The sequence below is a fragment of the Diabrotica virgifera genome, chromosome 3, assembly GCF_917563875.1.
Source record: "Diabrotica virgifera virgifera chromosome 3, PGI_DIABVI_V3a".
Taxonomy (NCBI): Eukaryota; Metazoa; Arthropoda; class Insecta; order Coleoptera; family Chrysomelidae; genus Diabrotica; species Diabrotica virgifera.
In genome coordinates this window covers 95,430,758-95,457,732 of record NC_065445.1, presented here as the reverse complement: position 1 = coordinate 95,457,732, position 26,975 = coordinate 95,430,758, and the positions used below count along the sequence as shown (strand labels likewise).

At 30.7% G+C, this 26,975-nt stretch overlaps 1 protein-coding gene across 1 annotated transcript in view; it reads left to right on the top strand.

Annotated features, from left to right (window-relative positions):
• The first annotated feature begins 6,678 nt into the window (after positions 1 to 6,678).
• Positions 6,679 to 26,975, top strand: part of LOC126881947 (zinc finger protein 888-like) — a 37,731-nt gene continuing 17,434 nt past the window's right edge. The window contains exons 1-2 of the mRNA XM_050646689.1: positions 6,679 to 6,998; positions 13,938 to 14,150. Of these exons, the coding sequence (XP_050502646.1) occupies positions 6,858 to 6,998; positions 13,938 to 14,150 (354 nt within the window). The 5' untranslated portion in view covers positions 6,679 to 6,857. The remainder of the gene's footprint in view (positions 6,999 to 13,937; positions 14,151 to 26,975) is intronic.

The window sequence follows — 26,975 nt, the reverse complement described above, 5'->3', positions numbered from 1 at the left end:
TCTATCTAATTGTGAAAAAAACCTGGGACTCATATTAGATGACTCCCTAACGTTCTCTAATCATATTTCATCAATAATTCAGAAAGCATTTTGTAATTTAAAACTTTTATTCTCACATAGACAAATGTTTAATAGAACCACTAAAATTATGCTCTGCAATAGTCTAGTGCTTTCACAGTTTAATTACTGTGATGTAATATATGGACCAGCATTAACACAACTAGATCAGAATCGTTTGCAACGAATTCAAAATATGTGTGTCCGTTTCATTTGTGGTATCAGACGTCGAAATCCAACTTCTAAGCATCTTGCAGATCTAGGATGGTTAAATGTTAGTAACAGGCGTATTCTTCACGGATCAGTATTATTTCATAAAATAATGCTAACCAAAAAGCCCTATTATTTATATAAAAAAGTTAAAAAAAGGTCAGAAGTACATAATATTAATGTCAGATTCAAAAATAAACTTAATATACCGAAACATAAAACCTCGTTATTTCGATCTTGCTTCTCTTACAATATTGCTAATCTGTACAATATGATCCCTGAAAATTTCAAAACTTTACCCATCTCTCAATTTAAATCCAACGTAAAAAAGTCTCTATTTAATAATAGCATAAAATTAAAATTTAGATTATAAACCAGTAAATTTGGCTACATTCGTTTAAATGATTGCAAAGTTTATTCAATAAAAATTTATTCAATCAAAATAGATAATTAGTGTTATTATCATATACGATAAATTTATTTTAGCATGTAAATAGGTCTTTAGGTTACACTAGAATAGTAATTATTTGTATTGCGGTTACGTGGAAGAGCGCATCTTAGCTGGTGTTTCTAGGAACATCATCTAAGAGCGAACGTCGCCTTTTGCTTTATTATAATTATTACTGTTTGTCTAGTTTGTATTTTTTTTGAAAAAAAGCAATAAAGTCATTATTATTATTATTATTATATTTCAACAGTTTCGAATTGTAATACATATATTTAAATTCCACACTTGTTCACCGTAAAAGTTATTCATATTGTATTAATTTCAAATCAATTTCTTTTCCCGTGTGTTTATTCTAGTATCCTACAACTATAGAGTTTTGTATTTATAGTACAATTTACGAGAAACCAATCACGCTTCTCGATTTTAATTTAAATATAATAATTTAAAGTTATGTCTAGATTTATTAACTATCATTATTTTTGAATTGAAATATTTTCATAAATTATAATAAAACACGAATCAATGTGTGGGTACTTAATTGAGATGACTGGCAACGTTGTCCTAGAAATTAGAATGACACATTTGACAAGATCAACTTACACAACTTTAAAAACGCGATTTTTGGTTATAAGAGTTGTACCAGTTTTTTTTGACGCGAAGTGTACTTGAGACACTGTGTCAGGTAGTGATGTTGATTATAGTTACTTTCGAGTATTCGTTACAAATCGTTACTTTTGTATAAAGTAATCATTTACAGTATTCGTTACTTTGATTACTATGATTACTTTTGTTACTTTTGTATTTGAGTACCGGTAATCATATCGAGAATCGTATTTCTCAGTAGGTTGGTATTTTGTATAAAGTACTTTTGTTACTTTTGTATTTGAGTACCGGTAATCATATTTATCGTGAATAGTATTTCTCAGTTTTTAGGTATTTTGTATAAAGTAATTATTTACAGTATTCGTTACTTTGATTACTTTTGTATTTGAGTACCGGTAATCATATCTAGAATCGTATTTCTAAGTTGGTAGCTATTTTGTATAGGTATTCCGATATAACAACGACCCTCACCGATCTGTTTAAGGGATAAAAATGATTTGATTACTATGATTACTTTTGTTACTTTTGCATTTGAGTACCGGTAATCATATCGATAATCGTATTTCTCAGTAGGTAGGTATTTTGTATAGGTATTCCGATATAATAACGACCTTCACGAAGTACGAAGTTATCAGAGTAATCAAAATAATCAAACTAGATACAATAGTCGCTACTCGCTCTAATACTATTGGTATTAAATAACGAAGTACATAATCAGAGTAATCCTCCCTCCTCCTCAGTCGTTTCCTCATTGCTGAGTTTCGTGATTCCCTATAATACGAGCAACTATCTCTTTCCATCGGCTTCTGTCCTGAGCTTCCCTCATGGATTCAAAGAATGTTTTTCCACTGGCTTTCTGTACTTGATCCGTCCATCGAGTAGGTGAGCGATCTCTACTGCGCCCTTCAACGTTTCCCGAAATTATAAGTCTCTCAAGATGATCATCACTTCTTCTTGCAATATGGCCGACAAATTTTAAGACGGTGGAGAGGCAAATAGAGGAAAGTCGAGTCTGAATATTAAGTTCTTGGGATTGAGTGATTTGTTCTGTGTTCCGTCCATGAGATCCGAAGCATTCTTCTCCAGCACCACATTTCAGAGGCGTAAATCCTTTTTCAGAGTAATCAAAGTAGATACAATAGTCGTTACTCTCTGATACGAAGTAACGAAGTAATCAGAGTAATCAAAGTAACGATTTGCCTCTCTGTATAGTAATCGTTACTTTCGATATTCGTAAGTAACGAGTACTTTGTAACGGATAGTTACTTTTTCAACATCACTAGTGTCAGGTGTTTGGATTCTGTTTGAAAATTTGCGTATAGTATTTTTACTACAAAAGCCAGTGGCGGCTGGTCCTATGAGGCAGGTGAGGCAGTGCCTCACCAGTATATCAATCCACTATTTACGTTGTTTCTTTATCCCATCATCAATTTATTAAATACAATTTAACTTTTTGAAATTTGTTAAATAACTTTATTATTATGATAAAAAATAAAAATAGGTACGGCCCTGATCTCTGTTGTCCACGTGCGAGTACATGCATCTCATTTTCACTTTCTCAAATAATGGTTACATCAGGAGAGGCATGCCTGTGGGCCAGCTTCTCATCGGTTCTATGTCTAGCTTACGGTTTTGTAAAGGGGACTAGACCGAACAGCAACAAAATTGAACCTTTCGAACGCTGATTCAAATATCCTGCCTGAAGCATGCCTCAGTAGTGTAAAATACGATATATAAGCGTATAGAGTCGAACTGCACCGATCTGTTTAATGGATAAAAATTATTGGATATGTAATTTAGTATGTTAACAATTATAAAAAGCAAAAAAACCAGAGGTGTCTGATCTAATTTTCTTCTGACTATAATTAATAATTATTATTTAATTATTAAAAAATACTTTTTCTATAAATTAAAAAACATTTCGGCCCATGCAGATATTATTTTAGATTTTTTGGATCATTCTAAACAAAAAACGTCGTCTTTAGTAATTTTTCTTATTGATCGTTTTCGAGTTAATAATTTAAAACCGAAAAAAGATCGAAAGATGACGATTTTCAACGCTCGAAAACAAGAAAAAATATCATTTTTGAAAATACAAAGTACCTAAATTCAAGTGTATCATTAGTCTGTCAGTTTTTGATAAATATTTTAGAGTTATTTCATTTTAAAGCATTGTTTCTAGTTGTTAATGCAGCCCGATCATGTTGCTATATACAATTTGTATTATTTTATCAAGAAAACAAGCATTTACTCTGCAACTTGTATATTTTGCTTTGCATTTTCATATGAAAAAACCGCGGTATTTATCTTGTACTTTTTTTGAACTAGAGGTGCAATACTAAAGGCCCCGTCTCACCATCAAATAATTGACAGTTATTTGATCAAACTTGACAGTTAGTGACACAAAGTGACAGTTAGTATGTATAGTTTGTGTCACTAGTCAAGTTTGACTGTCAAGTTTGATCAAATAACTGTCAATTATTTGATGGTGAGACGGGGCCTTTAGGTATTACCTATTATTATTAATAAAAAAAATTATTTATTTATTTATTTATTTATATATATTTACGAGCAAAGCTCATTGCAATAAAACATTACAGAAGATATGAAGAACTAACAAAATATTACAAATATACGTAAAATACAATAAGATACAATAACACTACGACAATAAAGCAAGTCAAAAAGTAAAAATAACAGGTAAAGATATATAATCACAAGTTTAAAATATTCAAGAACATAAAACTAGAGGGTGCAATCCTTTAGCGCCCTTAAAAATCGCGAACTATCCGCAAAGAAATCCACACAATTGGAGCAAGCATTTGCCTGTCTAGAAACCCTCGAGATGAAAGAATTTGCAGTGAAGTTAGTTCTGCTGATGGGAGTATGAAACGTAGATCTTGAACGTGTGATTCTGGAGGGAATATGTAAACCTACTTCCTCCAGGAGCTCAGGGCAGTCGTGAATTGAATTTATAATATTATACAACATGTACATGTCCTTCTTTTTCCGTCTGCTTGATAAGGTGTCAATGTTAAGTTCTAGTTCAAGATCCATATAATTCCAGTCTCTACGGTTTGTTTTGAATGCGACGAACCTAAGGAATAGGTGCTGGATCCTTTCAATCTTACAGTTGTATGTCTCATAGGCGGGTGACCAGACGCAAGATGCATATTCCACGATTGGCCTCACCATTGCACAGTACAACAGTTTAAACGATCTCAACTGCTCAAAGTCTTGGGAGCATCTTTTAATAAAACCTAACAGTTGAAGCGATTTTGAGATGATATTGCTTATATGAATATTGAAAGATAGTCCAGAGTCAAGTGTAACTCCAAGATCTTTTATGGATGTGACTGTTGTGATATTTATATCACCTATTTTGTATGTGAAAGAGATAGGACTTTTCGAACGCGTGAATGAAATGTGAAAACATTTGCAGGAGTTGAGAACCATGTCATTGTTGCTGCACCATTCATTCAACCGATTCAAATCGGACTGAAGCCTTAAACAGTCGAGTGGATTCCTAATGTGGCAGTAAAACTTAACATCGTCAGCAAATAAAAGAAATTTCGCATATTGGAAACAGTCTTTTATATCGTTAATAAAAACATTAAACAACAAAGGTCCAAGATGAGATCCCTGTGGTACGCCCGAAGGGACAACTATTTCGTAGGAAAAATAGCTGTAGAGCTTGACGATTTGTTTTCTGTCCAGAAGATATTCCCTAAGCCACAGCAGAAGTGAACCATGTATCCCTAATCGCTGCAATTTTTCTAATAGAATATTGTGATTAACTCTGTCGAAAGCCTTAGAGAAGTCGGTGTACAGGGCGTCCACCTGTAGTCCTTCGTCCAAGGCGTTCAGTAAGAAGTTAGTATATGTCAGCAAATTGAGTTCAGTTGACTTATGGCGCCTGAAACCAAACTGCTGTTCCAATAGAACACCGTTCAAGGAGGGTGTAAGGAAATCGCAGACAAGTGATTCGAATAGTTTAGGAATAGAGTTTAGGATACTAATAGGTCTATAGTTGGACACAAGACTTTTGTCACCTGTTTTGTGTAAGGGCAATAGGAAACTGGTCTTCCAAACATTTGGAAAGCTTCCACTAGCTAAAGACTTGTTAAAGATGAGAAATAATGGCCGAGCTAAATTAAATGCACAGTACTTGAGCAAGCTTGATGGGATGCCATCAGGTCCCGGGCCTTTAGAAGGATTGAGGTTACACAATTTAGAGTAAATGTCAGAGATGGATAGTTTACATGATGATAGGTTTAAGGGTGAAGAAGTGATGTCTTCGGGGAAATCAACAACAACAGAGGAGTAAACTGATGAAAAGAAATCAGCAAATAAATTCGCAATATCTTTACCAGATGAACTAGTTTTACCGTTGTGAGATAACTCAGAAGGAATTCCATTTGATTTTCTTTTGTTATTGATAAAAGACCAAAGCTTATTCAGACCGCCGGGAAGAGTTTTCAGTAGACAATGTAAAGTTTAAATAGTCACGCTTGGCAAGTATCTGGGACTGAGATCGGAGCTCTGAGAACTGTTTGTAAAGGTAACTGGTTTTTGGCAGCTTGGACTCTTTAAGTCTTCTGTGTGCTGTCTTCTTTCTAATAATACACGATTTTAGTTCCGAAGAGTACCAGATAGGAAATTTTCTAGAAGAGAATTTTTTAACAGGAACATAGATGTCAGTAGCTGAGTACAGAATATCATATAAAATGTTAACCATTTTATCGACTGAACATCCAATCATTAAAGTATCCCAGTTGACACAATCGAGATAGCCTTTAATTAGAGAAAAGTTTGCTGATTTAAAGTCATGATAGTAACCCTCCGGTAAAATTATATTAAAATACAATGTTAAAAACTTTAATAATATTAGCAATATTAAAAACTTTAATATATTATATTAAAGTATATTATGAATCAGTAGAAACGATTATATTTTATTTAAATTTGGTAAATGTCGGTAAATTTGTCGGTCTTGACGGTCCAGTTAGCTGGGGCTCAGTCGATCGACAAGTTTAGTGGATTTGCGATTTGCGGTCGCTGGTTCGAGCCTCAGCTAGGTCATGAAATTTATAAAAGGCCAACGCCGTAGTATAAAACTCAATAGAGTCTACGGCTTGGTCTGGAATAAACTGGCGTCTGATCGGCCTATGGAGGAGCGGTACGGGAAGGGATAAGGGCTTCCGGCTTGGTGATACTCCTCCATAGATCCCTACCGAAGGGCGTTGACGCCTAAGAACGGTGTATACATTCAAATATAACTCCACTCGACCAGCAGCGCACGACCACACAACTCGAAACACAAGTACGCAAATACGGTTGCGTGAAGCGTGGCTCGAAGCCGTGGAATTTACGAGACTAGCTCGGTCTGTAGATCCTTGTTAATTACTGACATTAAAATGTCTTAAATATAGGCAACACAAAAGTCACAACCAAAAAATAGAAACATAACCTCAATTAATCAAAAGAACCAAAATAATGAATTTAAACCAATAAAATAGAAAAATTATGTGCTAATGAAATGGATACAGAAGCAATAACTTTATCAGATAAAATGTGTAGAACTTGTTTAAAAGAAGAAGCTCAAAAGAATATATTTGACCTACATAAGCCCTCTTCAACAGATTATGCCTCAATTTTGAAGTCTTGTGTTTATTTGGAGGTAATTTTAAAATTAGTTGATGGAATCCAATAAGAATGAAAAAATTGTAGCATGAGGCATAGATAATTTGACATTTTTTTATTTATCTCTGTTTATTTTATCATAGGCTGTCGAAAATCTACAAAAATTTTGTAGATAATATCTACGTTGTAGTTTCAGTCTTTAGCTAAGATTTATTTTACATTGAATAGGATGGTCAATAGTAGACTGTCCTGGTCTGAATTCTGCCTGGTATTCTCCTATGATTTGCTCTATGAAGTGACTTAGGGCCGGTTGTTCCAACGCTAATCAACAATGATCACTATCAAATAATTAATTACTGTCAATGTCAACTTTGTTTGGGTTGTTAAAAAGTCTGTGGAGTCTATAATCAATTAATATAACAATAATTATTAACATAATTAATAATAAATCTCATAATTGTAATTAATTATGTTTTCAGCAACCCAAACAAAGTTGACATTGACAGTTTTGGTGACAGTAATTAAATATTTGATAATGATCATTGTTGATTAGCGTTCGAACAACGGCCCTTAATCTCCTGTTTATGATCCACATAAACACCTTATAGCTCACCTCACATCAGATGAAGGATATGCCTCTAGTTGCTGTAGCCGAGCTTGTCCCCCTTTTTGTAGTTTGGGTATATAATTGCTTTTTTCCAGTCTCCTAGAATTTCTTCTGTGTTCCACACATCTGTTATTTTATTAGTTTATGAAAACCATCTATTAGTGTGTGTCCTCCAATTTTGAGAATTTCAGCTGGTATATTGTCAATCCCTGGGGCTTTATTAATCTTCAGGGCTTTAATCAGTGGCATAGCTGACAGGCCCCCAAGGGGGGGGCCGATGTTAGGAGGGGCCCCTTAAAGCCTTCAAGCTTAATACTTCTACTTTCTTTAAATTGGGGACCAAAACATATTTTCATAATAAGCATCGAAATAGGGAATTTGGAAGAAAGTAATAAAGCAGGTAATTGATGTAACTCTTACTCTTTCCGGGTGCAAAGTGCAATTTAGCGTTTCTTGGGCATGTTGGTAGTTTAGATAAAAGTGAATCCCAAAAAAGTATTTTTTTGTCGGTGGATCTTTTACTAGCTACATAGCAGAATAGTGGAGATTAAACCGGAATTTAAAAATAATCGGAAAAAACAATTAAAAAAAATTTACGATGAGCTCAGCTGTGATGAAAAGTAACTTGTAGCAAAAAAAGTTTTGAAGTTAATGTTTTTAATGTAAATTTAGATATAATATTGCAACAACTTAGTAATAGGTTTAGGTTTGTCAGATTAGAGACATGGAGGTATAATAGGTTTTCATGTCTATTCCCAAAAAATCTATTAACACAAACGTATGAAGACTTATTAAAGAAAAGCCAAATATTGTTATTTATACATATTTAAGTAAATATTTATAATACGGGGGCCCACAAAAATTATCGCTGGGGGCCCCCAATCTTCAGCTATGCCACTGGCTTTAATGGCATCCATTATTTCCTTTCTTGTGGGTGGGCATGTTATTTCAATTCTCTGGATCTGATCTTATGTTATCTTGACATCCGCTACTACATGGGTTGTATTTGTTTGTACTTAATCTGTTAGCAGACCCTTGAAATAGTTTTTCCAGCCTGCTTTTATTGCTGCACCATTCTAAAATATTTCTATTTACATACACTGTGCAGCTCATAACTTAAATTTAGTTATCAATGATGCAGTTGGAAGTGTAAGAGATGTAGCCAACTACTTCGCTCCTCTTCATGGGATTTGAATATACAGGGTGGGGCATTAGTGTGACAAAGTCCAATTACTCGTTTGTCGTAAGAGATACAAAAAAAAAGTTATTTAGGTAAAACTTGGGGCACTGATATGACCATAATTTAAAAATATTTTCAAATATACGGGGCGTATATTTGTGCGTATTGACAGGGTGACACAAACTTATGTTTTTTTTAATGGAACACCCTGTATATTTTGATATTTTTGGATTCTCCTCAATGTTTCCTTTCTTAAAATATAGGGTTTTGTAATATTATATGAGTTATTGTAAAAGATAATTACCTACGTTTTTTTGTTAATTTCGTAGCAATATTTACACCCTGTAGAATTGTAGTGATTTGACATCAAATTTTTATGTTATGTTCAAACGATTTTTAATATAGCTACTATTGTTAAACATTAACAGTATAGCGAAATGTTAAATTTTAGTATACAGGGTTGGTCGAAACTCGGAATGAGTATTTTCTGAGTTTTCTGAAATAGAATACCCTGTATTTTAGTATTGTAATAAAATGATATTTTATGCTATTTTTTTTATTTCTTAAGCAATCCCTATACTTAAGTGCTTTAGTTTGTAAGTTATTCGTGGTTCTTTAAGCCAAACATTAATTGCAAGAAAAATTACTTAAAATTTTATTAGATGGCCATGTAAATATTCAATCAAAAATAATTTTTCGAAAAAAAAATACATCCTAATCTACCTGATACATAATTTTAATAATATTGGATGAGATATCCAAATAAATTCGTAGTAAAGATTGTTGGTGCTCAAAATATTAATAAAAACATACAATATTCTACCTAGTCGGCTATGACACTAAATTTCCTTAAAAATTTGACATACTATTTTTATAATTCCAGTTGCTTTGTTTCCATTACTAATATGAATTTTTTTAATGAGGAACTGATTAGTAAGGCTTTTATGCTAGTGAAGTATAACAAAAATGTGCTACTATATAGCAATAAGAATTTTTAATCAGAAATTCCCTAATAGACGACAACTAAGAAGAGAAACGTATGAAAATATACTATAACGGTTTCAACTGACTGGACACTTAGATTATGATAAATCTGATCGAACAAAAACTATTGTAAATGAAGAAAACAGGAATTAAATGTAATCCCTAGTGTCATTGAGAATCTGCATATTAGTACAACCGTTCTTACAATCTAAGTATCTAGTCTGTTGAAACCGTTTTAGTATACTTTCAAAAGATTCTCTTCTTGGTTGTCGTCTATCAGGGAATTACTGATGATAAATTTTTATTGCGAGTAGCTCATTTTTGTTATACACTCCTAGCACAAAGCCATTTTAATCAGTTCCTCATTAGAAAAATTGATATTAGTAATGGTAAGAAATCAACTGGAACTATATAAATAGTATAATGTCAAATGTTTAGACAAATTTTGTGTCATAGCCAACTAGGAAGAATTTTGTATGTTTGATTAATATTTTAAGCACCAATAACCTTAACTACGAATGTATTTGGATATCTCATCCAATGTTAATAAATTAAGGATCAGGCTGGATTATTATGTATTTTTTTTCGAAAAATTATTTTTGATTGGATATTTTCACGGCCACCTTATAAAATTTCACGTAATTTTTGTTGCAATTAATGTTTGGCTTAAAGAATCACGAATAACCTACAAATTAAAGCACTTAGGTATAGGGAATGCTTAAGAAATAAAAAATTACCATAAAATATCATTTCATTACCATACCGAAATACAGGGTGTTCTATTTAAGAAAATACTCATTCCGAGTTTCGACCCACCCTGTATACTAAAATTAAACATTTCGCTATACTGTTAATGTTTGACAATAGTAAACTATATTAAAAATCGTTTGAATATAAATAGAAAATTTGATGTCAAATCACTACAATTCTACAGGGTGTAGATATTGCTACGAAATTAACAAAAAAACGTAATTATCTTTTAAACTACCTCGTATAATATTACAAAACCCTATATTTTAAGAAAGTAAACATTGAGGAGAATCCAAAAATGTAAAAATATACAGGGTGTTCCATTAAAAAAAACATAAGTTTGTGTCACCCTGTCAACACGGACGCCTCTGTGTATTTGAAACTATTTTTAAATTATGGTACAATGTGTGCCCCAACTTTTACCTAAATAACTTTTTTTCGACAAACGAGTAATTGGACTTTGTCACACTAATGTCCCACCCTGTATTTTCTTTGGCCATAATATCACAAGATAGGACGTATTGTCTGCATTGGCAGATGAGTCTGATGTGACTTTGAAGAAGTTAAATCCAACAAGATGGGCTTCAAAACGTGAATCTATTTTGGCAATACAACTTGATTCCCAGATTGTTATGAAAGCACTAAGATGGATGTTGCTTGAGAGCAAAAAACCGGACAAAGTTTCAGAACCAAACAGAACTGCAAAAGCAATGGTCACTTTAAAATTTTTATTATGACTGTTATTCTATCTAAGATATTCGTTCAGCTGAATGTCTCTTCTAAAATACTTCAATAAAGAATCAGATCTGGAAAATCTGTGCAGACTCTAAAAACGAGTAAAGACCATTTACAGACCATTCTAGAAGTCTACCCAGCTATAAGGAAAGAAGCTACTAATTTTAAATTACTTTTAACTGGATCCCCCGTTCTCCTGGGGGTATTCCAGACCCTCAGGTAGGCACTGAAAATGACTAGAACCGCCCATGGGAGCCCTTCATGTGATTTGCAGGGGGGCCCAAAATTTGTAGATCCCAGTCTGAATAGAAAGTGATCCAAACTACATACTGCTCCTCTCCTAGCTCTTGTATCTATTACTTTTGTTGCTGCTCTTCTGTCTATTAACATAAAGAGCTATCTGGTTGGTTGTTTGGCCATTTGGTAAGAGCCATGGATGTCTTGTTTAGGAATAATGTTGAGTTTATCATCATCCCCTTGCTAGCAGTGAAACTATTAGTATGCTTTCATTTTCATTAGTTGTTTCAAGGAGGCTATGCTTACTTATTGTTCCTATGTATTTATTTTTTTTTCTATCTTAGAATTCATGTCCTCGATTATTATTTATGTCATTTATATATTTCTAAATATAATTTCTATATTTAAACTGTATTAATAAAATAATAACCAAAATAATACTTACAACTATAAAGATAGTAGGTAGTCATTTAATTCGCATAGAAAACATGCACATTAAAGAGACAATAGATTCAATCTGCATCAAATTTGTGTAATTTTAATCCTTTCAGTCCCACTTTTATTACTTAAATAAACAGAGTTGAAATCGTAATTTCTCAGCTTTTTTTTGTATGTAATTAGGTTACGCAAACAGGTTTTTATAAGATTTTTTTCTTAGATTTGACATTGACAGATGGGACTAATGTGTCCTATTGGTATTGTTAACATATATATCCCAGTGGTAACCTATGAAAAAAGTTCCAAGTGTTGTCTCTGTCTCATAGTTTTTGTCACTCTCATCATCAGTCTCAAAACGGTCCGCTTCACTTTCAATATCTGAAAGTTATCGGCTAAAGATTGAAGTTTCTTTTCAGGAAGCCCTTCCACATACTGTAAAAAACCCAATGGGTTAAATATGTCCCGCTTAAAAATACCACTGGGACATTTTTGTCACACTACGGTTATTCCTAGAAAATCAGGAATATTTATATCAAAATACTATATCATATTATTAGAATATGGTGTATCACTGATATAAATGCAAAAAAATATTCACTTACTGTTCAAGAATCTCGACAATGGTAAAGAGCGAATAGAAACGCATTAAAATGTCGAGAACTTGTGAAAATAAATCTGTAACTGACTCCGGAAGTCACCCAGTGTTGTCAATTCAGTTTTATTTTTTTGCTTTTCCACTAATAATACCACTAAAGCAAAACTACGTTTAAATCAGGGCCACATAAACACATAAAAATTCGACTATACATACTAAATATTTAATATTTTTAAAAATTGTGGAGCAATTACAGTACAAGGTGTCTCGAAAAGATTGGTCATAAATTATACCACAGATTTTGGGGTCAAAAATAGGTTGATTTATTCTAACTTACTTTATTACAAATGTGCACATAAAAAAAGTTACAGCCCTTTGAAGTTACAAAATGAAAATCAATTTTTTCCAATCAGTATATCGAAAACTATTAGAGATTTCTTATTGAAAACGGACATGTGGTATTCTTATTCTTAAAAAAAAATTATAGTGAAATTTGTGCACCTCATAAAAATTTTATGGGGGTTTTGTTCCCTTAAACCCCCCCCCCCCCCCAAAACTTTTGTGTACGTTCCAATTAAATTATTATTGTGCTACCATTAGTTAAACACAATGTTTTAAAACTTTTTGGTCTCTTAGTACTTTCTCGAAAAGCCAGTGTTTATCGAGATAGTTTGAATATTTGACAAATCCACCACATATTTGTATATGGTTAAGTATGATTATAGAGTCCTGGTACTTAATAATATGAAAATTTATTTATAATTTACATTTTTAGGTATATTTTGAACCATATTAAACAAGAAGCCACATCTCGATAAAAGGTGCCTTATCGAAAAATACTAAGAGGAAGAACAGTTTTAAAAACACTGTGTTGGACTAATGGTACCGCAATAATAGTTTAATTGGAACGTACACAAGCATTTGGAAGGCTTTAAAGGAACGAAACCCACATAAAATTTGTATGTAAACATATAAAAAAGAAGCCGGATCTCGATAAAAACTGGCTTATCGAAAAAATACTAAGAGGCAAAAAAGTTTAAAAAATATTGTGTTTAACTAATGGTACAATAATTTAATTGGAACGTACACAAAAGTTTGGGGAGGTTTAAGGAAACAAAACCCCATAAAATTTTTATGGGGTGTACAAATTTCACTGTTGTTTTTTTAAGATGTTCCTGCCATAAGAATGCCACAAGTCCATTTTCAATAAAAAATCTCTAAGAGTTTTCGATATATGAAAAATCGATTTTCATTTTGGTTTCAAAGGGCTGTAACTTTTTTTGTGCGCGCTATTGTAAATAGATAAGTGAGGTTCAATCAACCTATTTTTTACCCCAGAATCTGTGGTATAATTTATGACCAATCTTTTCGGGACACCCTGTATAATGGTGGATGTATTAACTTATCCTAATTAGAAATATGTAATTAATATTTTTATTGCCCATTTAAGGTTAATAAAGAAGATGATCTGCCAAAAAATATATGTACAAAGTGTTTAAAAATCCTCCTTGGATTTCACAAATTCAAAGTAACTGCAGTTGAAAATGAATATAAGTTAAAGAGAGCTCTAGAACATAAATTAAGGGAGGAAGCTAATCAACCCACTGTTTTTACAATACAGTCTATACAAGAAGTTAAAATAGTTGATGGGGAAATTGAACAGGTAAGTTATAACCCTAAGGGCCGGTTGTTCGAACGCTAATCAACAATGATCATTATTAAATATTTAATTACTGTCACCAAAACTGTCAATGTCAACTTTGTTTGGGTCGCTGAAAACATAATTAATTACCATTATGAGATTTATTATTAATTATGTTAATAATTATTGTTATATTAATTGATTATAGTCTCAGAATTGTAATTAATTATGTTTTAACAATTGACATTGACAGTAATTAATTATTTGATAATGATCATTGTTGATTAGCGTTCGAACAACCGGCCCTAAGGGCCGGTTGTTCGAACGCTAATCAACAATGATCACTATCAAATATTTAATTACTGTCACCAACTGTCAATGTTAACTTTTATTGGGTTGCTGAAAACATAATTGATTATAATTATGAGATTAGTTAATCAACTATCATAACAATTATTACCATAATTGATTAAGTAATTTCATAATTGTAATCAATAATTACGATTTCAGCATCCCAACAAAAGTTGACATTGACAGTTGGTGACAGTAATTAAATATTTGATAATGATCATTGTTGATTAGCGTTCGAACAACCGGCCCTTAGAATACTTACTAAAGAACAATATTAGCAACCATACTATAATTATAATAAACATACTATAATTACACCATTTTTACTATGTAGTATCATGTCTTTACAATAATCCCTAAATCTACTATAATTTTCATAAGCCATATTTTAGCAAGAGCCCAGGACAAAGACAAGGAGCGATTATAGCGAGCATTATCGAGGAAGCCCAAATTATAATGGAGGAACTCTCAGACAGCTCCCAATACGTCGGCAAAATGAACATGACAAAAACGAAAATAATGACAAACATAGACAACCCCAGACATACAGGGTGAGTTTTTAGTGCGGGATCGGTCGATAACTCCATTATGGTATAAAATATCGAGAAAAGTTGTTTAAAAAAAATGTAGGCAATGATATTCTCCACGCTTGGAAAATATGTCCATTTCTACAGGGTGATCAGTAACTGCGTGGTATATCAAACATATAATTTTTGAAATGGGGCACCCTATATATTTTTTATATTTATATTCCCCTCATAATTCTTGTTCATATAATATATGGTTTTGTATTACTATACAGAGTATTTAACCAGTTATGACCATTTTTATTTCGAAATCACTATGAGATTAACACCCTGTTTATAAAGAAGTAATTCGTAGACAATAATTTGTTTTATGTAATAAGATAAACAATATACTGTAGTTTTTAAATTAAGTCCAATTCACATCATTGACGAATATTTGTATACAGAGTGAACTACAAAACCAAATTACGATTTTCTCTATTTTTTTAAATGGATCACCCTATATTTTATTTTTCAACATTATTTTATTTAATATACTGTTTCATTTTTATATAGCATTCCCTATATCTAAACTGATTACTTTTCGAGATATTTTTAGTTTTCTTCAAATTTCGGGAATACATTCAATTTTTCTAGTAAAAATAAGTTAGTATTGAGTGATAATTAAACAAAATTATTTTTATTAGATAAATAACTAACACAAAATATAAACCATAGCAATATGCAGTGAATATACCAATAAATGTGATATTAAGAAATTATCATATTTCCCTAATATACAAGAATCGTAAAATTCCTACAAAAAAAATTTTGTATTGTATATTATAATAATATAACAAGATTATTTTTATTCAATAAATAACTTACATGAAACATAAATCAAAACAATATACAACTGATGTAACAGTTTTTAGATTGGTATATCAACAGCATTCTAAGCCAAGAATTTTTTAGTAGAACATTCATTTTTATAAGCACTTTTAAACTACAAAACAAAATTACGATTTTCTCAATTTTTTTTAATAGATCACCCTATTTTTTTTTTGAAATATTGTATTTATGATACTCTTTCATTTTTATATATCATCTCCTATACCTAAACTTATTAGTTTCTGAGATATTTTTAGTTTTCTTCATTTGCCGGGAATACATTAAATTCTTATAAATATAAATAACTTAACAAATAAGTATTATGTAATAATATAACAAATATTTTCATTCAATAAATAACTAACAAAAAAATAATAAACCATAACAAAATTTAATGAATGTACCAATTAATGTGATGTTAAGGATTTAAGTCTAAAGTAAATGTTGAAAATGACCACTTTCAACGTCTATGCAATTTTGTAACCGATATTCAAATGACCGAGCCACATTTCTAACATTTTTTTAAGTCAATATTATTAAAAGCTTCTTTTATTCTATTTTTCATATCATCAAGCGTTGCTGGATGCTTCTGGTATACAAAGTTTTTTATATAGCCCCACTTGAAAAAAATCACTTTTGGAAGAACTGGAGCACTGTCGTATAAAAACCTCAACCGTCAAAAAATGTGGACCAATCACATAATCTCTAACAATATCACCTTAAACATTTATAGATCACCTAGTTTGAGTGTTAACAAAGTAGGGACTTCTTGATGCATAATAATGAAATTTAATATGAAAATTATATTAATAATAACTGAGGGTCACAATCTGCAATTAGGAATGTGTTACTAAAAACTTCTTGGCTTAGAATGCTGTTGATATAATAATCTAAAAACTATTAAATTAGTTGTATATTGTTTTGATTTATGTTTTGTGTGAGTTGTTTATTAAATAAAAATAATCTTGTAATTTTATTATACACAAGATACCTATATTTTTTTGTAGGAATTATATTATTCTTATATATTAGGGAAATATGATAATTCCTTAATATCACATTTATTGATACATTCATTGCATATTGCTATGGTTTATATTTTGTGTTAGTTATTTATTGAATAAAAATAATTTTGTTTAATTATCATTCAATACCAACTTATTTCTACTAGAAAAATTGAATGTATTCCCGAAAGTTGAAGAAAATTAAAAATATCTCCGAAAGTAATAAGTTTAGATATAGGGAACGCTATATAAAAATGAAAGTGTATAATAAATACAATATTTTTGAAAAATAAAATATAGGGTGATCCATTTAAAAAAATAGAGAAAATCGTAATTTGGTGTTGTAGTTCACCCTGTATACAAACATTCGTCAATGATTTCAATTGGACTTAATTTAAAAACTACACTATATTATTTATCTTACTACATAAAACAAATTATTGTCTATGAATTACTTCTTTATATACAGGGTGTTAATCTCATAGGGATTTCGAAATAAAAATGGTCATAACTTGTTAAATACTCTGTATAGTAATGCAAAACCCTATATTATGTGAACAAGAATTATGAGGGGAATATAAATATGAAAAAATATATAGGGTGTCCCATTTAAAAAATTATGTTTGATCGTTGATTGAGGTATTCAATATTTCAATCAACGGTTTGATATACCACGCTGTTATTGATCACCCTGTTGAAATGGACATATTTTCCAAGCGTAGAGAATATCATTGCCTACATTTTTTCTAAATAACTTTTTTCGATATTCTATACCGTAATGGAATTATCGACCGATCCCGCACTAAAAACTCACCCTGTATAACTATGTAAATGGCAATGAGGTGTAACAAGTCCATTAATATATCTACCTAAGCCAAATTCTGAAACTTGACAAAGAGAACCAAAGTGCAGAAATCACTAGAAAAGCAAGACTGGCATGGGCAGGATTTGGTAAACTTAGTTGGATACTTAAGATCTTCGAAATGCATCAATACTCGAGGGGCAGTGTGTTCAACCAGTGTATCCTTCCTATCATGACATATGTATGTCAAACATGAACCCTAACCAAGGCCAATTTGACTGGGCAGATTATCGGGGAATAGGCCATTTTTGGGAAAAGTTATTTACCAGCAATTTTATTGCTGGAATCGAATCTTATGGTTATATATATTAATAGTATAGGTATGCAAAGTCCGCAGATAGTGTGCTTCTTTTTTTATAAACAAAATGCAGCCCGAAAATCGTGTTTTTTTCAATTTTTGCTCTATAACTCCAAAGATTTTAAATTTACACCAAAAACACCCAAATAAAAATTCACCATAATTAAATTCTGCATAGAGATGTGTTTTTCCCGATTTACTTCGACGAAAATTTTCCCCGGAAAATGCGGGTTTTTCCAACAAAATTTATTGTATTTGTTAAAACTCAAGATTACTGGTGTTTTGACTACCTAAATATTAATGGCAAAACATCGACCATCGACTATCCCTACTATAAATGCAAATATTTAGTCACCTTCGGCTTAGGCTTCGGCTTCGGCCGAAGGTATCCTTCAGGCCGAACTTCGGCATCGGCTTCGGCCAAAAAAGTCACATTCGGTCAGTCTCTAACTAGAATCTCATCCAAACGAGTTAGCCAGCAACCTCACTGATGACCACAATGATGTACGACGCCTGAAGAGATTCAAAGTAGTGGACCTAGCAAGAAGATTCGAATAATCTGTGATAACTTAACTTTTTAACTTGTTTTAATTTAGTTTATGTAAAGAGGGTGATCACTGGATCTCCCTCTACAGGTCAAATTTTTGTCAAAGAATTTACCTATTGTTTTTAGTTAAGGACAGATTGTAAATATTACAACATTAAAAAAATAATAAGAATAACTATGAGTTTTGTATAAAAAGACACTGTACCTATCTAATATACTTTACAGAATTGAAATTGGACTATTTAAGCGGCCTCAGGAATATTTTAAAATTATAAACAATTGTTTGGCTTATGAATAAATATAATATCTCGGGAAATATTAAATTAAATTAAATCATGAAAACGGTATTGGAAAAAAAAAGCGGCAGGACGTTTCTTTTAAAAGAAAAAACGTTTAATTGTGATGAGTGGTTCCTGAGATACAACTGGTCAAAGTTGACCGGCATTTACGGCAAAGATATAAACAATAGGATCATAATTTTCAAACGTTCACCTTTTTGTTTCGGTCCTCTTTCTCCACACCATTTTTCATATCTTTAAAATACTCACAACATATATTATTATAATAAAAACTATCGATATTACGAGTGAAAATTGCCAAAAATAACAAAATTCCAATCAAAAATTATATTGTAGAAAATGTAATCTCAAAGTTCAAAATCGGTATACGTTAAAAAATTCATTTTCTCGGCTTCCCATGGAGCAATTTTCTTCATTATTTGTTTGTTCCCAAGTAACTCGAGTAGAGCCATCTAACTAACGCATTATTAAATGTCAAGGTTGCCTTTGTTTTGTTATAATAAATTAATTTATTTATTATAACAAAAATTTTTAATTTATTTAAATAAAGATTGTTTAAATAATAATACAGCTATCAAATGAGAATATTTGTGTTTTTAACGTTAAAAGGTACACTTGTAGTAAGTTTATCTAAAAAAAGTCTACAACTGGAAAAAATATGTAGTTTTCTTTTCTTATAAATAAATTAATCTATTACATATAACAAAACAAAAGCAAGTTTGACATTCAATAATGCGTTAGTTAGATGGCTCTACTCGAGTTACTTGGGAACAAAAAAAGAATGAAGAAAATTGCTGCATGGGAAGCCGAGAAAATGCATTTTTTTAACGTATACCGATTTTGAACTTTGAGATTACATTTTCTCCAACCTAATTTTTGATTGGAATTTTGCTATTTTTGGCAATTTTCACTCGTAATATCGATAGTTTTTATTATAATAATATATGTTATGAGTATTTTAAAGATATGAACATTGGTGTGGAGAAAGAGGACAAAAATAAAAAGGTGATGGTTCGAAAATTATGATCCTATTGTTTATATTTTTGCCGTAAATGCCGGTCAACTGTGACCGGTTGTATCTCAGGAACCACTCACCACAATTAAACGTTTTTTTCTTTTAAAAGAAGCGTCCTGTCGTTTGTTTTTCAATACCGTTTTCATGATTTAATTTAATTTAATATTTCCCAAGATGTTATATTTGTTGATAAGCCAAAAAATTATTTATAATTTTAAAATATTCCTGAGGCCGCTTAAATAGTCCAATTTTAATTCTGTAAAGTACATTAGATAGCTACAGTGTCTTTTTATACAAAAGTCATAGTTATTCTTATGTATCATAATTATTGTGGTTATTATAGCGACCGTAAAGGCTATAGCGGGATAAGATGGTCAAAATTGCACCAGGCTCGATTCAGTTTTGGGTTTAGCCATTCGAAAATATATAATTGAGAACTCACTCAGCCAAATTTTCAAGTCCCTAGGTGCATCGGGGGGTCCGCTATGGAAAAAAACGTGTTTTTTTTAAAACATTTTTTTCCAGACGCTGTATTGCTGCAAAAAATCTGAAAAAATTAATGAATGCGTATCTTAATAATACAAAGCTGCCTGATTTTTTTCAGATTTTTAGCTTCAAAATTGAGCGCAGGAAAAATTTTTGATATTTTCAAAAAAATTTTAGGTTATGTTGTAAATTTTTCGCCAACTTTAAAATATTGGTATTTTGTGTATTTTTTTCCATTCTTTCGAATGGCATAGGCATCATTATCATTTTCGACGTGGAAAATACCTAAAAATCGAAAAAACTGTTTTTTTTTGGCATTTTCAAGTTTTTGACTCATAAACTCAACAACATACAGCTAAATTAATCATCATTTACATTTTTATATGTATTGTTACATTTACAATCAAAATCAGCTATTAGAACTTATTTTTTTTCCTACAGCATGCCGAAAAACCCCGTTTTCGGCGTTTTTACTAAATAGCCTCAGAAATCAGTAAAAAAAAATAATTCTTTTAATGTTTAAAAAATTAAAATTTTGTTGTTCTCGATAGAATGTAATACAATTATTACTTAAATAAGTTATTTTTTGTTTTGCACGATTGTTTGAATTTCATATATAATAATATCGTCCCATTAAGGGTACCCTGCCATAGGCTTATAAAAAAAATCAATAAATTAATTTTTTTACCGTTTTAACGTTTAAAAAATAAAATTTTTGTAGTATTCGATAGAAAATGTTGCCTCTTTATAAAAATGCTTGTTGCGGTTGTGATTTTCAAAGCGCGCTAAGGTTAAAAAAGCTGGGCACTTAGGTTCCGTACGCAAGGAAGCGCTTCTAGCCACGTTTTTGGAAAAAACTCAGGATAAACCAGTCCTCAAGTACCCGCCATCGAAGCCACTAACTACTTACGTAATAAAAATATTTTTAAAATAATAAAATAAGAAAATCTACGGTTTCGTTTTGATTAAAAACTAAAAACAAATAAATAAAAAAAATATTTTTATTAAACGATAATAAGGAATTATTATTTAAATAAATAGTTATTAATTTATTTGAATTACTTAATTGATTAAATAGTGCAACCTAAAGAGTGCAGAGTGTTTAAAGGGATTAATAAATTAATTATTAAAAAGTTACTACACAATCATAAAATTACAAAATTCAAATTAATATACAGCATGGTGCAAAGAAAGAAATAAATTCGCATTCGGGTCGAGTGTGATACGAGTCACGTCATCCATCTGGGCGTGATGACGTAATCGATGATTTTTTTAAATGAGAATATGGGTCGTGTGGCAACTCATTTCAAAGGATATTCAGTTCTCTATTCATTAATATAAATACTAACACAATTATTATTCGGGTCGAGTGTGATACGAGTCACGTCATCCATCTGGGCGTGATGACGTAATCGATGATTTTTTTAAATGAGAATATGGGTCGTGTGGCAACTCATTTCAAAGGATATTCAGTTCTCTATTCATTAATATAAATACTAACACAATTATTTATACAGGGTGACCAAAAAAAATTTGAACTAAATTAATTGACATAAAAAGAAGAATTTAAGTAATGTATTTACTTCAAAATATATTTTACTGCTGTTAGAAAACAGAAGAAAATGTTTGAGATATAAACATTGCTTTTCCCTTAAATTCAATGTTCAAGCCAGCTCCTGCTAGCCACCTGCCTCTTGGAAGTTTGAACATTTTATTTAAGCGAAAAGCAATGTTTATTTTTCGAATAAACCTTTTTTCCGTTTTCTGAAAGTAAAATATATTTTGAATTAAATAAATTACATACATTATTTTTTTTTGTAAATTAATTTATTAAAAAAAAATTTAGTCACTCTGTATAAATCATAAGGGTAATGTTTCCATTGTTTTCAATCTGGTGGGATGTAGAGTAAAATTTTTGATGTTATTTTATGTGCTATTAGATTGAAAACTTAGTCCTTTCTAATAATGGTAATGTTTATACTACTGAATAGAGAATTGAATAACCTTTCGAATAACCAAATTATTGTAAAGTCCCAGTGATTGGCTGTGTACGATAGTTAAAAAACTTACACAGAATTAAAAAACTTCGGTTTGTATAATGGTATAAAATTCTATTAAAAAACTTTTAAAAAAGTCATCCAAATAGATTATAGAAAAACATCAGAACATTTTCTATCTAGTCAGATCATCTTCAGTGACATTCTGTTTAGTTACTGAAACTATAGCCCGCTAGTTGATATATTATTATGTAGTCTTCAAAATTACATAATTATTTATTAAAATTTCCCATATAAATAGTTAATCATAAAAATGCCAAAGGAAATAGCTTCAGAACAACATTAAAATTATACTTTTGAAATGCGGCACAATGTCGATATTAATGGATTTTACTAAAGCTCAAAAGCAGCATGGCTTCCCTGCTCGAAAAACTGAAGGGGTACTTGTCACAACGAGTTCGAGGTCAAGACGAAATTCGGTCTGTGTCACTTGTCTTGACTTGTCATTCCAAAAGTATAATTTTAATAAAAATTTTATTTTAATAAAATTATGTAATTTTAAAAACTATATATCAACTAGTGGGCTAGTTTCAATTACTACACAGAATGTCACTGAAGATGATTTGACTAGATCGAAAACATTCTGGATGTTCTTGGATGACTTTTTTAAAAGTTTTTTAATAAAATTTTATACCATTATACAAACCAAAGTTCTTTACTACTATGGTTTTTCAAATAACCGTAATTCTCATTAAAAAAATTCATCGATTACGTCATCACGCCCAGATGGATGACGTCACTACTAGTATGATATATATGCCAAAAAATCACAATTAAAAAATCGACCTCTTTCGGGATTTTTCCTTAGAGTCGACAGTTTAATAAATAACGAATTTATTCCTTTCCTTTGCATCATACTGTATATTAATTTGAATTTGAATTTTGTAATTTCATGAGTACGTAGTAACTTTTTAATAATTCATTTATTAATCCCTTTAAACACTGCACTCTTTAGGTTGCACTATTTAAGCAATTAAATAATTCAAATAATTTAGTAATTTATTTATATAATAATTCCTCATTAACGTTTAATAACACGATTTTTATTACGTAAGTAGTTAGTGACTTCGACGGCAGTACTTGAGGAGTGTTTTTTTTTGTATCGAACACTACAAAAATTTTATTTTTTAAACGTTAAAAATTATCCTCATTAACGTTTAATAACACCATTTTTATTACGTAAGTAGTTAGTGACTTCGACGGCAGTACTTGAGGAGTGGTTTTTTTGTATCGAACACTACAAAAATTTTATTTTTTAAACGTTAAAAAAATTAATTTATTGATTTTTTTATAAGCATATGGCACGATACCCTTAATGGGACGATATTATTATATATGAAATTCAAATAATCGTGCAAATAAATCACTTATTTAAGTATTAATTGTATTACATTCTATCGATAACAACAAAATTTTAATTTTTGAAACGTTGAAAAAATTATTTTTTGACTGATTTTTGAGGCTATTTAGTAAAAAAAAATAAGTTTTATTAGCTGATTTTGATGGTAAAGATAAAAATACATACAAAAAGGTAAATTATGATTAATTTAGCTGTATGTTGTTGAGGTTATGAGTCAAAAACTTCAGTAAAAAAAAAGGTTTTTTCGATTTTTAGGTATTTTCCCACGTCGAAAATGATAATGATGCCTATGCCATTCGAAAGAATGAAAAAAAATTCACAAAATAACAATATTTTAAAGTTGGCGAAAACATTCCAACATAATCTAAATTTTTTTTGAAAATTTCAAAAAATTTTCTGTGCTCAATTTTGAAGCTAAAATTCTGAAAAAATTCAGGGTGCTTTGTATTGTTAAGATACGCCTTCAATAATTTTTTCAGATTTTTTGCAGCAATACGGCGTCTAAAAATAATTGTTTTCAAAAAAACACGTTATTTTCCAAAGCACCTAGCTCCTGGGGATCCTGTTATTTTTTAATCAAAACGAAACCGTAGATTTTCTTATTTTATTATTTTAAAAATATTTTTATTACGTAAGTAGTTAGTGGCTTCGACGGCGGGTACTTGCAGACTGGTTTATCCTGAGTTTTTTTTCCAAAAACGTGGCTAGAAGCGCTTCCTTGCGTACAGCACCAAAGTGCCGAGCTTTTTTTAACCTTAGCGCGCTTTGAAAATCACAACCGCAACAAGCAGTTTTATAAAGGGGAAACATTTTCTATCGAATACTACAAAAATTTTATTTTTTAAACGGTAAAACGTTAAAAAAATTAATTTATTGATTTTTTTTATAAGCCTATGGCAGGGTACCTTTAATGGGACGATATTATTATATATGAAATTCAAAAAATCGTGCAGAACAAAAAAATAATTTATTTAAGTATTAATTGTATTACATTCTATCGAGAACAACAAAATTTTAATTTTTTAAACGTTAAAAGAATTATTTTTTTTTACTGATTTCTGAGGCTATTTAGTAAAAACGCCGAAAAACGGGGTTTTTGAGCATGCTGTAGGAAAAAAATAAGTTCTAATAGCTGATTTTGATTGTAAATGTAACAATACATATAAAAATGTAAATGATGATTAATTTAGCTTTATGTTGTTGAGTTTATGAGTCAAAAACTTCAGAAAATGCCAAAAAAATAAATAGTTTTTTCGATTTTTAGGTATTTTCCACGTCGAAAATGATAATATGGCATATGCCATTCGAAAGAATGGAAAAAAATACACAAAAAAACAATATTTTAAAGTTGGCGAAAAATTTACAACATAACCTAAATTTTTTTTGAAAATTTCAAAAAATTTTTCTGCGCTCAATTTTAAAGCTAAAAATCTGAAAAAAATCAGGCAACTTTGTGTTGTTACGATACGCATTCACTATTTTTTTCAGGTTTTTTGCAGCAATACAGCGTCTGGAAAAAAATGTTTTCAAAAAAACACGTTTTTTTCCATAGCGGACACCCCGGAGCACCTAGGGACTTGAAAATTTGGCTGAGTGAGTTTTCAATTATATATTTTCGAATGGCTAAACCCAAAACTGAATCGAGCCTGGTGCAATTTTGACCATCTTATCCCGCTATAGCCTTTTTAATTAACAATTCAATTGTTGCTAAGCTGTTCATTCAATTTCAATCTGCTTCTGGAATTATAATCTATACGAAAAGAGCTTTTATATTACCAAGTTATTTAATTATTGATAAACAATTACTTATCTAAAATTTTAGTTGAAAATTAAAGATTTTGTTGGAAAAACCCGCATTTTCCGGGGAAAATTTTCGTCGAAGTAAATCGGGAAAAACACGTCTCTATGCAGAATTTAATTACGGTGAATTTTTATTTGGGTGGTTTTGGTGTAAAGTTAAAATCTTTGGAGTTATAGAGCAAAAATTGAAAAGATTCGGGCGCCATTTTGTTTATAAAAAAAGTAGCACACTATCTGCGGACTTTGCATACCTATATTATTAATATATACAATCATAAGATTCGATTCCAGCAATAAAATTGCTGGTAAATAACTTTTCCTTGTATTTTGCTAATTAGCCCAGAGTAAATATCAATAAACTAGCCACAGCAGAAAGGGCAATGGAAAGAGCAATGCTAGGTATATGACTGTTAGATAGAAAGAGGAACGACTGGGTAAGATCAAAAACAAAAGTCAACAAAAATGACCAAAATATCAACAAAAATGACCAAACTCAAGTGGAGCTTTGCAGGCCACACTAGACAAAAAGGACTGACTTTCAAGGTTGACGACCAAGAGGAAGACCACAGATGAGATGGGTAGATGATACAAAAACGATAGCCGGAAAAAATTTGTGTAAAAGTATATTGCTTAGGATAGAGTTGGGAGAGGCCTTTGTCCATAAATTAATGATAAATTAATGACATTAATAATGTCCATAGATAAATGATAGGAATAGGATAGAGAAATAAGGAAAACAATATCCTGTTGGTGACACAACCCCCTCCAGGCCGAAACCAAATTTTTTGAGTAGTATGGACATCTATAATAATACCTATATGTTTCCTGCAGCCGATTTTGATGATATACATAGTTATAAACAAATGAAGATCAAAAAACGGTAAAGTTTCACTTTTTTTGTCTATTACCAAAAACTTAAGCATTTTAAACAAATTTGAGAGTAAGAAACTCATAAATTGTGTAAAAAACTTCAATATGGCGTTCGCTGAATATGTCTATCCTTATTGGTTGCTTAGAAAATTGCAAAATAAATCATAAATTTCGATTTTTTATAAATATCCATAACTTATGTAAAAATTAACTTAGTACCTTCTTATTACACGGAATGATGAGAGTTCTAGTGCTTAAATCACACCCTAAATTTCAAAGTAATTGGTCAAATAGTTTAATAGTTATTTAATTTGTTTATCCCAAATTAATTTTTTTTGCAACACTTTAAGCCAGAAAATGATGAAGTTACTTTATATATTATATTTATATACTTTGGATAGTTTATGAAAGAAGAAGATTTACACTATTAATTTAATTTAGAAAATGATAAAAAATAATTCTAAATATTGCAAAATTATTTTGCAAGAACATGTGAATTT